The 13,273-nt window shown below is 42.3% G+C and overlaps 1 protein-coding gene across 7 annotated transcripts in view; it reads right to left on the reverse strand.

The window, feature by feature from the left end:
- DUSP16 (dual specificity phosphatase 16) overlaps positions 1-13,273 on the reverse strand; it is a 176,195-nt gene that overhangs the window by 21,554 nt on the left and 141,368 nt on the right. For all 7 annotated transcript variants that reach the window (XM_032391798.1, XM_032391792.1, XM_032391794.1 and 4 more), the window contains one exon: positions 4,870-5,033. In XM_032391798.1, the coding sequence (XP_032247689.1) occupies positions 4,870-5,033 (164 nt within the window). The remainder of the gene's footprint in view (positions 1-4,869; positions 5,034-13,273) is intronic.

Consider the following 13,273-nt stretch of genomic DNA (forward strand, 5'->3'; position numbering starts at 1 on the left):
TAGCTTATATATCATATAGTATATGAATTATGTCTCAAAAAGCTGCCCCCCCCCAAATAAGTCATGTACATTTTTCACTAATTCAAACTGTCTTCTTCTCATTAGCCTTAAGTAGGGCACTCACACTGAATATAGCAGGCTGGGTATAAAAAGGGTTCATCTGCAAAGTAGAAGAGACTGCCCCTTAAGAATTTAAAAAATGGATTCTGGCTTCAATATACAATTAAGAAAACTCTCAAAAATGACATTTTCTAGTCAAAAAACAAATCTTTATTATTTCTTATGATTTCCATTCACAATTCTTTCCCTTTAAAAGTTTCTCTCTCCTAAACCGTGAAATGAACTTTGCCCTGTAGTTGGACTAATTCCTAATATGGGTTCTATAATCTGTGGAGCAGTATATGGGACACAGATTGATATATCGCCTTAATAGAACTGCTCTATTTATCAAGTTTCCCATGTTCAGCTAGACTGAGGAGAGCAATCACATTAAATCACCACAGACATCACAATTCTAGATAACGGATTTGTAATTTTTCTTTCTGAAGTCAATTCAATAAATAATTCTGCATTTGCCACTCCTTTTGCCTTCAAAACTGACCTTAAGTCCTACTTCCTGCGTCCAGCCTTCCTCGACCAACCACACCCACTGTATCCAGCACTCACCCTAGCAGCTCGAACACTCGCGGCCTCTTGCTGACAGTAACCAGGGTCCCTACAGACCAGGAACTGTCCTTGGTGCTTGGCACATGTCACTTCATTTGAACCTCACATGAACACTAGAAGGCAGGAATCATTACGGTCTGTAGGTGAAGAAGCCCAGATTCGGCCACTTGGCTAACGTGATGCAGCTGGTCAGGCGGAGCCCTGGGACGCAGGACTGCCCAGCTCTGAGGCTGGCTCTCCACCGCGAGCCACGCTGCCTTGCCGGAGGGAGTTCTACCGTCAGTCAGCCTGTCTTGTGCATCACTGCGGAATGAACAGGCCTTGTCTAACCAACTTGCACACTGTGTGGTGTATGTGTACTGATAACTTGGATCTTTTGTCTTCCTAGACCATACGGAAACCCAGTATCGTGTGTCTAGGCTGACTCCGGCAAGAAAACCAGAGAGAAGGCAGGCGGACCGACCAGGGAGCACAGGAAAACCTTGTGCCTGTTAGAAGAGCGAATGAGCAACAGTGAGCTCGCCCACAGCACACTGTTTACACGGGGAGGGAGGACAGCCGGAGCGCCTCAGGGAAGAAGCCGCCCTCACTGCAGACCGGGCTCCGGCTCCGGCTTAGAACTACTGGCGACACGTAGTTCCATCATCTGTTTCATGTCTTTCAGTGTGAAACAAAAGTTTCTATTGGAAACGTTAAGCGATAAGGCAGAAAAAAATCAAGAATCTTTAGTCTTTCACATAGTAACTGGAGATTCTTGCTCAAATCCTGCTCCGCTCAGATGCAAACTGGGCATCAGCAAACTACTTTTAGTACAATGAGCCATTCCTGTTCCAGCCCTCGTAGTAAGACTAGAAAATAAAAGAACAGACTGTGAGAAACAAAAGTATAGTCGTGAGGGAAAAAGAAACTGAGAGTATCCTTTTTGCTACCAATGACTTCTTACGGTCTTTTACAGAAGAGCCATGCCTTTGAAACCAGAGTAAAATGAATACATGTTGAAAGCATTAACCTACACTGTCCACTGTGGTAGCCAGAAGCCACAGGAGGCTACTGAGCACCTGAAATGTGCAGTGAGTATAATATACACCGGATTTTAAAGACTTAGTACAAAAAAATTATAGCAGTAGTTTTTCTACACTGATTGCACACTGAAATGCTAGATATGCTGTGATAAATAAAATGTTATCAAAATTAATTTCACCGCGGTGCCTGGGTGGCTTAGTCAGTTAAGCATCCACTCTTGGTTTCGGCTCAGGTTGTGATCTCAGGGTGGTAAGATCAAGCCCTGCATCGGGCCCCCGCTCTCAGTGTGGAGTCTGCTTGAGTTTCTCTCTCTCTGCCCCTCTCCTCCATTCTCCTGTGCTCTCTCAAATAAATAAATAAATCTTTAAAAAAAAAATTTTACCTGTTCCATTTTACTTTTTTAATAAGGCTACTGGAACATTTTAAATTAAGTATGTGGCTTACATTACATTTCTAGTGGGCAGTGCTGGTATAGAATATGCTGTAGGAAAACCAGGGAAAGAAAATCTCAGCAGTGATTTGTCAGTCCTTCATAACAGCCTATTACAGAGAGTTCTATCTTCCAGAAGATGGGTATTTCCGGTCTTACATAAACTTAGGACTTAAAGCCAGAATAGCAGCTTGAGTTTGAGGATGATTTCTGCCACTGAGCACATGACTTCCCAGTCACAAAATCTTGGGTAAGTGACAACGACCCAGGGTCAACCTACCTCCTAATATGAGGGTTAAATGCAATAATATAAAGAGCCTAGCATTTTAAATGGTAAATAGTATGATCCTCCTAAGAAAATTTCTGTGACATGCTTTCAAAATATTTTGGTGGCACTTTATTAAAAAAAAACACGTAATAAAATTAGTGGTCTTATAGTTGCTATTTTTAAAGACTTCAGCTTCTAAATTCTAATTTTAAAAAAATGTACTATTAGGAAAGATTATATGGGGCAGCCACCCAGGCGACTGCCTTCGGCTCAGGTCATGATCCTGGAGTCCCGGGATCAAGTCCCACATCGGGCTCCCTGCTCAGTGGGGAGTCTGCTTCTCCCTCTGACCCCCCCGCAATGCTCTCTCGCTCTCTCATTCTCTCTCTCTCTCAAATAAATAAATAAATAAAATCTTCTAAAAAAAAAAAGGAAAAATTATAAAATCTTCATCTTCAGAGATCTTCAGGAAGAGAAGAAGCATATTACTTCTCCTGTAAAGTTTAAATCAGAGAGCTGAGCCGAAAGATCGGTTCAAGCTATCCCGAAATAGAGGCACATCGGGTCCCAAAATTCATCTGCTGGGTGATGTTGTGGAATTCATCTAATATTTCTGGAATAGCAGCTTCCTCATTTATCAAAGAAAGAAGACTGACTATATGATCACTAAAATCCCATTCAGTGCTTCGACTCTTCTCAACAATGAATCCAGAGGTCAATATGAGTTTCTACTCACCGCTTTCAAAGCATGCTGACTTCTCACCATTCTCTAATCCATACATCTGTCTCAAAGAAGTTCCAGACAATCTTCCACAGAAACTCCTTGCCCAAGTTGTTTTCCCATGAACTTCCATAAATCCACTCCTCCCCCTACACCCACCTCCTCCTAATGCATCTGTGGATGTATCCTGTGCAGTATATTCTGAGAAGCCAATTAAAGGAGGAAAAAAAACCACCCTTTCCCCATCCTCAACTCCAGGGTCCAGTTTAACTGCTCTCACCTTGCAGGCACTCACAGACTTATTAACTGACACAGTTGTTAAACCTGCAAACAGTACATAGCAAAAATGTGCCATTTAATGTAATGTCAAAAGCAACAGAACTGATCTATAATGCAACTATTTGTAAAAGCACCTGCTGACTGGTTAGTTTTTTGTTTTGTTTTGTTTTAACTGGGGTGTAATTCTGAACAGGATTCTTAACTAGGAATTTTATTTCATTTTCTGATTGAGTTTTAACTAAAGCATCTTCAGCTTTGCCCCAGGGATGCATGTGACTCAAGGAAATTAATTTTGCTTTCTGTGACATAGTCTGCTTATCTTTAAAAGAGAATTAATAATAATCACATGTTCAAAGGAACTGGGACCCCACCAGAAAAGGCTCAATACAAGTATAAACTATCAATTTTCAAATATCTCACCGTAAAAGCAGACGTATTAATAACAGTGTTGAGGCAAAATTTTAGAGAGGCAGGAGTTTTTAAAACAAAAAAGAGAAATGAAAGAATGCCTCATCGCTGCCCAATGGTAGGGTATTTTTGCTTTTCATATGCTAACGCAAGCCAATGTGGAAGCTAGTTTTATGGTTAGCCCAATTCTTTCAGTTACCCAAGAAGAAAATGTTAAGGTATCGCCCCTCCTACAGGAAAGTGGCACCTGTAAATCACCAACAGGTGAATTAACACCTTTGATTGCTTTTTCAATTACAGGTGGTGTAAAAAAGAGTTTTTTTAGAGGAAAAACCACTTTTCTGGGCAGTGAGAAGCCCAGTTCCCACCACTACTGGTTAAGACCATATGAGCTGTGGAGGCAGACAGAGCTGAGTTCTACTACTGTTACCGCTCGTACCATCAGATACTCAATGGTTCCAATATGGGTTCCTGTGGTAGGCACACCATGTTCAGTATGGCCCACATCCTTTGCAGCGAGAATCCACGCTCTTCCCTCTTCTCAGTGAAACTGCTCCAGCGAGCCTCTGACAGGGGAGCCTGAAATGCATGCCCTTAGCCCTGGCCTCACCATCTTATTCCCACCCCCCATCCCTCCGGCCAGAGGTCCTTCCTCAATCCAAGCCCAACTCGAGTCCCTTTCTAGTGTGCCTCAGTAAATACATTTCTAAATGTGAAATAATCTAAGAAGCCTTAGCCTCCCTGAGTGTGCCCAATTACTACAATAGAACAATTAATACCCTAAGAAAATAAGGCTAACCTTCTGAAAAATCCCGTCCTATCCCAGGTCTCCTGGACCTTCGAGGAACAAGCCAATATGACAACAGATTAGGTTTCTTGTGGCAATCAATAACATCAAACAAAATAGCCCTCCAGAAGATAACCCAACCAACTGCTTGCAGGGAGTCACACTGAGCATGGTGTACTTCCTTTCTGGAAGCAGCATGTGCTTAAAATGACAGCGAACAGGCAATCACAGTTTCTCCAGCTACTAACAAGAAACCCTGCAGTGAAGGATGTTTTCAAAGCACCCACCTTGTTGAGGACATCTCGCTGGCAGCCAAGATAAAGATTGGGAAGAATTCGGGTTGGCCCGATGTTGGCAACAGGTAGGCAAGGCTGAGAAATGCAGGTAGGGACTAGAGCAGATTTTCCTTCACAGAGGCCAGGGAAACAACGGGAGAACTCTGCAAACCCACCTAAGAATAAACATCATAAAATTAGGCCATATACAAAGATAAAAATCAGCCCTCCATGAACTGCTCAAACAAAACAGTTTAAAAAGCAAAATCAGGGGCACCTGGGTGGCTCAGATGTTAAGCGTCTGCCTTCCGCTCAGGTTGTGATCTTTGGGTCCTGGGATCAAGCCCCACGTCGGGCTCCCCGCTCAGTGGGGAGCCTGCTTCTCCCTCTGCCCCTCCCCCTGCTCGTGCTCTCTCTCTCCCCCAAATGAATAAAATCTTAAAAAAAAAAAAAAAAAGCAAAAGCAAATCCCACAGATGTAAGTGAGCACCCCTACACACATACGGCTGTCTGCAGTCGCCAACTGCTAAGTACGGTGCACAGCCCGGCACCGAGCCTTAGCTTACGGGGCCACGAGAGGGGGATGTGGCCCTGAGGACACATAGAAGGACTCCTCTCTTTCTCTCTCGCTCTCCAACATCACATACCCTACATTTCCTCCTGGCTCCCCACCCTCCAAAGGAATGATTTTCTGTGGAACTTAAAGAGAATTTAAAATAAGTAGCAAATAACCAAGCCAAGACAAATATTCACAGGAGCAAAATGAGGATATTTTAAAAAAAACCGTGAACTGAGGCCAGATGTTATTTCATCAAAATAAAATTGATCAATTAAAAATTCTTTCTAGAATTAACTTTAAATCTTCCTACTATATAGGGTTTTTTTTAATTTCATAGGTATCACAAACATATGCACCCCTACTCTTGCAAATAGCCTCCACATCAAGCCCTTGAAATTCCTGGACCATTAATTAAGGTTCCCATAATTACCACAGATTCCTGGGCTCCGCAGTTCATTTTGCTGAGCACTATGAAGAAGTGGTGACAGACCCTAACTGCTTAGGGGACATGAAGGCCTCGTGACAAGATTCTTAGACCCAGAAGAATCCCGTTTTTCCTAGTCTAGTCCTTACAGTGATCTGCTCTATGACCTTCATTAAGTCACAATCTTGCCATTTCGTAATGAAGAGAAATCTGTCCAGACACAGGAGGCACACTCACCTCCTCTGGAAAAGAAAAAATGAGTAAGGTCTTCCCTGGGTTTTCCAATCTAAACACTCCTTGCTATCCAAACCCAAACCCAGAACCTAAAGATTCTGATAAATTTTCAGATAAATCCCCTGCTAGCCAAACCCTTACTACTTGTCAGGAAGCAAAGAGATTTGGATCACAGGAAATACTTGTATATTTTTAGTACTATTTAATTAAAAAACAATTAACATGTTATTAGGAGACAGGGCAGCCCCTACTTTTACCTCTTTAATCAAGCCTTAAACAAGATACTAAAATCTTTTAATATTTATCTTCGGATCCTTGAGTTACATTCTATTAGTCTTCGGTCCACTTCCAGAAGCATACAAAACATGCCCTCAAAAACGGCAGATGCGCAAGGAGCTGGGAGGGGACAGTGTCATCCCTTTTGTCCCCGGCAGTAATCTGGACTCCTGTGTCTACTGTCTAGGCTCAGTATAGGTTCCACGAGGCAGCAAGCTAGGATGGCAGGAAGTCGGTGACAACTATGCCACCTGCAAAATGCTGAAGTGTGCATTCCTAGCCTCCTACCTAAGTGCACAGTTTTTACTCGTCAGCAGTGTGCTTACTGAAGTTCTTAAGATAACCTGATGGAAAGAGTAAGTGGTTCCATTACAGAACTCCCCAACTCCTTCCTGTGATAGATGCAGCCCTCAGGACGTGTCCCTGTACAGGTTCGTGGCTTCACTGCCTACCATTTCCAAGCATGACCTCCAGCCACACAGAAGCCACTGTTATTCCACACTTCGGTGCTATTCTCTCATCCAGGAATACCACCACACTGCCATGCCCTGTGAACGCACACACAGCCAGCCAACCACAGACAAGTCCCACGATCAACCGTGTGGCAGAGCGCGCCCAGGCTGAGTTCAAATACATTAGGACCCAGCCTCACCTGTGAGGCCTTCCTCCACCCTCGATCTGCAGCTAATTGTTCAGCTACATCTCGTTAGGATTCACCAGAGACACAAAGGGAAAAAAGCAATGTTTCTCAGGTTACATTTCCTAAAGTGTGCGCCAAAGCACTGGGGTCCTGCAGGAAGCTAACAGATGAGATACTGGTCCAAAAAGTAAGGGGAGTGGGGCACCTGGGTGGCTCGGTCGTTAAGCGTCTGCCTTTGGCTCAGGTCATGATCCCAGGGTCCTGGGATCGATCGAGCCCCGCATCAGGCTCCTTGCTCAACGGGAAGCCTGCTTCTCCCTCTCCCACTCCCCCTGCTTGTGTTCCCTCTCTCGCTGTGTCTCTGTCAAATAAATAAATAAATTCTTAAAAAAAAAAAAAAAAAAGTAAGGGAAGTACTGCATATCCTACCTCCCTGGGAGAATCACAGCACACATTAGCATATTAAAGGCTCCAAAAAATATCTCCGAAAAAACAAGCTTAATTTAACTCAAATAAGTTTGGGAAACTTATTTGACCATGGCCTGACCCCTGCCATTTCCCCCACTAAAATCTTTTAATAGCTAGGGCAACTCATACTTAAGGAAATGCTACACTAGGGCCACCACTCCAAGTACTGAGATGGAGTCAGTCAGAATTCCTACACCCATGAGCATGACCAACGGGCAATCTCAAGAAAGGGGTCAGCCTATATCGGCCTATGGATATGAGGGCCATGGATTAGGATTTATAATTTTGTTCCTATTAGTGTTCTGTTCTTTTTCAGTCTAATTGCATAATACAGTTATATTTAAGTGAGGTGTGTGGGTTTTTTTCCCCAAAGTATTTTTTATAACAATAAGTGTTAAAGGGAGGGTCTCACCATTCTTTGCCTATCTCACACCTACCCACCATAATAACCGACAGGCACTATTTTGATTACAATTTAATTGTGTGAGTTTAAATGTTAGCTTCTACTAACTTCTGTGGTTCTGGTGTTTCTACAAAGAACTGTTCTCACATTTTTTTTCTATCCTGGCTCCAAAACAGTTCACATACTAGTCTCTCATTTAATTCCAACAGAACAATATTCCAGTAAACATTCTCAGAGAAAAGAGAGACAATCCAAGGAAACTCCACTTGAATTCCATTTTAAATTTATAAGTAATCAGATGTACAAATAATATAAGTAATCAAAGAATTACCTAACATTTACTAAGTGACGCACATTGCTCTCAGCACTTTACAAGTATTTATTCAATCTTTATAACTAGGAGGTGGGTGCTATCATTATTCCCATTTTACAGATAGGAAAACAGAGGTTCAAAAAGACACGGAGTAACAACTGGCAGAACTAGGACATGAGCCCCAGCAGTCTGGCCCTAGAGACCATACTATCAATCGATGTGCTATGCATCTTCTCCAAATACTACAGGATTAACTGTAAGGATGCAGGGATAGCCTTGCTGATTTCTATGGGGTCCTGCCCTCACTAGCCGTGACCTGCTAGGTCTCAATACCAGGCTAAAAATGGCCATGGGCCTCTCCCAAACTCATGGCAGAGCCTCACTTCCCCAGAGCCATATATGGTTCAAAAGCTTCAATGAGAGAGAAAAAAGGGAAAGCGGTCTGACATGAGCAGAGACACAAGAGACTCTAAATGCACTCATTTCACATGAAACCAAGAACAGAGCTGACAGATGAACTAGTTAAGATAGAAATACAGTCACTGATTTGTTCATGATCACAGTGTGCAAGATGGTGGTGAAGCTGTCCTAAGGACTTCCAGGCCATCCTCCACAAGGCAACTCTCAGAGGGGGTACAATTTGGCAACCATCATCGACAGCGTCAGCAGGCCTGGGCTGTTTGAAGTCAGCTTTAACACTAATTACTACCGTGATCCCAAATCACTTTAACTTCGGGGGGATCTCAAAAGTGAGGGTGGTTCTAGAAAATTCTAAGAGAACAGAAATAATTGAGAGCAAGAAACCAGTGTTTAACCTCAAAACAAAACCAAAAAGCCAAACAAAACAGCAATAACACACTGTAGAACACATTATAAAACAAAAAAACTTCTTTTTTACTATCTTTTCAACTAATCTCTGGCACAAACCTGAATAGCCTTAAAATATTTAACAGATTTCGTTGAAATCAGAGCATTCATTTAGTGCTCAGTCTGGACTGAAATGTCCCAAACTATGGCTCCTAGTCACTTCCAGAAAACACTACCTCAGCCAAAGAGTACATTTTCCCTGATCTTTATCTAGGACAATGTTCCACTCTGCTAACACCCTCCTTCATTGACAGTTTTTTCCATTCACTGACCTTTCATTCATTGTTGTACTCTAGTGACCCTAGTTTCATTTCATTAATTAACAACAGATGAGACACTGCCTGATTTCCCCGAACTCTTGAAAAACTATCTGTGGCCTCATCAGCCACTCAGTTCTGAAATATGTCTAAAATGTCCTTCTTCCTCTTACAAACCAGAACTCACAAGAAGAAAAGTATAATTCATCCATGCAAATTTTTTGTTACAAATGGCTGACAGATACAGAACAGTCATCTTCTCTGCCCTGTCATAACCCTCCGCTGTCCCCCAGACTCCGTGTTAGATTGCATGACAAGAACACACAACATCATTTCATTATCCTCTCGAGTTGAAAAGCTTTTAAAATACTTATAAAGTTGGTCAAGGATTGAACTCACCATCCAATCTCACCACGTTTCTCCTCTCCCTAGATTTTATGCTGCTTATCATCTGGGAATCGAGAAAACGCAGTCATGTAACCCAGACAAGCTTCCCGAAGATAGACCTGAATCTAGAAATGGTGGTATCCACTCTTCCCCTTAGGCTGAAATGTTTGTTTTCAAGAGGAAGGAAGACGTGTGTGCAGACACGCCTGCCCGCAGAGAAATACGGACGAGGGGACGGGCAGGTAGACGTGCAGACACCTTGGGCCAGCTCCACAGATTTGGACAGGCAGACAAACTACAATTTCTGTTAGTCTTCCACAAATCCAACCAGTAGAATGCACGTTTATAAATAAAAACATATATATTACTCTGAACAGAGAAAACGTTTGGTATAAAGGCATTCATAACTTATATACCATTTTATTCTCATGCAGCCAAGAAAACCTTCTTCCTTCAGAGCACCACCTTCACAATTCTAATCACAAATACCATTTTCTGTAAAAGCCAATGTGAACCACCATTTAATTTTGGGGGAAAAAATCTGCTAAGTACAATACATATAACAACTCTACTAAACAATTCCAATTAGTCACTCTTTTCTCTTCTCTCTGACCCTTGAAACCAGTTATAAATCACAGTGATTTTTCTTAAAAAGGAGTATTTGTAATAAACAAAAGTTAGCACTTTACCAAAGCTTAGTGATGTGAAATAAATGTTGAAGTCTCAAATTCTAAAAATGGATTCCCTAGTCTTTCAAACTAGAGATAAATGTCAATTCCATCCCTTTAGAGATAGCTCCCTGCGGGGAGAAACACAGGACTTTGCTTACGCTTCAGTGCCAACAGGTGGCCAGTCCCTCAGAGCTCTCGCAGCCCCACAGAGCCATGCAGAGCGGGAAGGAGGGCTAAAGGCTACTCCCTCCCACACTGTGAAGGGATTCCACAGCTCTATACGGAAATAATATCTATACCAAGCTCGATTTTATGAAAGACATGCTTCTAAAAAGCCAATGCAAATTAATTTTTCATATTAAATCATTTTCATAGTTTATATGGTTTCATACTTTTTAAACATAGTTCTCATGTAGTTTAACCTTTGTAAAACAAAGACTCCCTTTTTGTGACATAATACAACCCATTCACTTACTTCTTCCAGAGTGCATGTGAAGGATTTAAGTACACCCCACCTGTAGAGAAGAGTTCTCTCCATCCTGAAAATAAAATCTGCTACTTTGCTATTAGGAGACAATCCTAATATTAAAAACTAAATTGCTGACATGTATATTTCGATTGTTGAAATGTTGTTTCACAACAGATGCACATTTCACTTCACAATGAAGTGACTAATTCCAGCAGCTTTGTTCTCTGTTCTCTAGCCATTCACAAAAAGACTCAAGTGTGGTTACAATTCTTCCAGGGTCCGCAAACTGTATACATGGAGAGTTGAAACTAGTTAAAAAAATGAAACAAAAATGAAGTCACCATAATTTCCCGCCCCTGGAGAAAGCAAACATACATAAGTAGCTGTACAATAGGCTGGTCTGGGTAAGCCAAGCCACACATGTTTGATAAATCATTTCTGGGAGGGTAGAGAGCATGGCAGATTTTTCTCAACATCTTTAGTAGTGTTCCATCTGTGTCTTTTTCAGCCAATCTCCACTGAGCAGCGCTGACGAGAAAAATCCCTAATAACTTAAGGCATTAACTTTAAGCTCCTATTCCATCTGCTCCGTATCTACCGGAGCACAGACCAAGAGGGAAGTGGACAGATATGCACTTCTGTGGAGACCGTCCAGGAAGCCGGACAAGTAGCTTGGGTCTCACAAAACTTGTCCCATAAATGACATCTCCAAAAAAGTTCACTCTGTATTAAACAACTCTCTCACCTGGCGCAGTCAGGGAATGAGAAATCTAATTTTTGGATTAATACAGTTATCACCTAGACAACAAAACAGATTTTAAAGTTTCAAAGTACTAGCATTAAAAAACCACCACATACTATAATAATGCAATTTCTTGTGATTCAGAAGGTCTAAATCTTATTATTTCTTAAGATAACATTATCAGAATCAATTAGCAAAATCCAGAAGTGTTGTTTAGTAAAGAATTCTCAGAAGATGTGGAATGATAGCTATTTTACTGATCTTTCCAACTGACAATACGCAGCTACACCCAGAAACTCCTCCTCTTAAAACATCCAGAACACACAGCTCGTACCCCTAATAAATGCCCTCAAAGATTATTCTAAAGAGTGCAACCAGGATACCTAAACAAAAGGAATATGGCCAGAATCCACCACTTGCTGAATAAAACCAATGACTTCTGTAGGAGGGGAGCCAGACTTGCAGAGGCAGCCCGACTGGTCCTGCAGTGACATGAAGATGTGAAGACAAGGGTAAGCGATCAGCGTCCGGGGACTTCCCGAGAAGGACAGACTCAGGAGGCCCCTACTGCCATAGGCATGCAAGGGGAGGTTATTAGAGACCACATTGGCTCATTTCACCTGAAAATCAAAGATTTCCAAGCTTGTACTGTTTGAGGTCCCAAAATCCAAGCTAACACTTTCAACTCCCTTTGGTCATTTTCACTTAAAAGATTTACTGACACTTAAAGTCAAAGCCAATGTCTCCCTCTCTTTCCTTCTGCATCCCCATCCATGGCAACCCCAACCTCCCAGCTCAGCAACATCCAGTTGCTATGCCAACACACTTTCCTTTTTTTTCTTTTTTAAAGATTTTATTTATTTATTTGGGGGAGAGAGAAAGCACAAACAGGGGGAGGGTCAGAGGGAGAAGCAGGCTCCCTACCTAAGCAGGGAGCCCGATGCGGGGGCTCGATCCCAGGACCCCAGGATCATGACCTGAGCTGAAGGCATACGCTTAACCAATTGAGCCACCCAGGCATCCCCACACTGACTTTCCTTTATGTCTCTTCTTTCTGCCCTGCCTTCCCATTCTCCTGCCGCCCCCCTGCTCCAGGACCTTCATCCCTCACTCTTAGATAAACTCAGTAACAGCTCTCTCTGATCCACCTGTCCTCCTCCCCACTCACGGCCACTCTGCTGCCAGATTAAGCACCCTAAAAATAAAGTTTTGATGTGATCTCTGCTCTCAATACCCACAGAATAAAATCCAAAATTGTGAGCCAGACATTCAAGACCCTTCCTCATCTAATCCCAGTCCACAGCCCAACCTGATTTTCCATGCCACCACCCTCCATGGAAAAGGAAAATTGGTCTTCTGTTTTCCTAACACAATGTGCTTTCCAATCTTGGGCCTTTGGCAATTTAATCTCTCCTCCAATCCATTTTGTTATTTCCTTCCAAACCATAGGCAAGCACAAGTCATACTTCTTCTACAGAAGTATATTCCAAAGGTTTCTTACCATAACCAATAAAATACACTTTACATCAAAACCTTCTAAACACAGAGACACCCAGAGCTCAGGAGAACTGGCCACGGGTCTCAGGTTGGTGATGGGGGCCAGGTCCCAGAAACAAATTTCACCCTACTATCTTCCCTTACTGAGTTACTCTCTGACAGTTTCAATACTCTTCTCTTGCATTAAAAAAAAAAAAAAAAAATCTTTC

The sequence above is a fragment of the Phoca vitulina genome, unplaced genomic scaffold, assembly GCF_004348235.1.
Source record: "Phoca vitulina isolate PV1807 unplaced genomic scaffold, GSC_HSeal_1.0 scaffold64, whole genome shotgun sequence".
NCBI classification, from domain to species: Eukaryota; Metazoa; Chordata; class Mammalia; order Carnivora; family Phocidae; genus Phoca; species Phoca vitulina.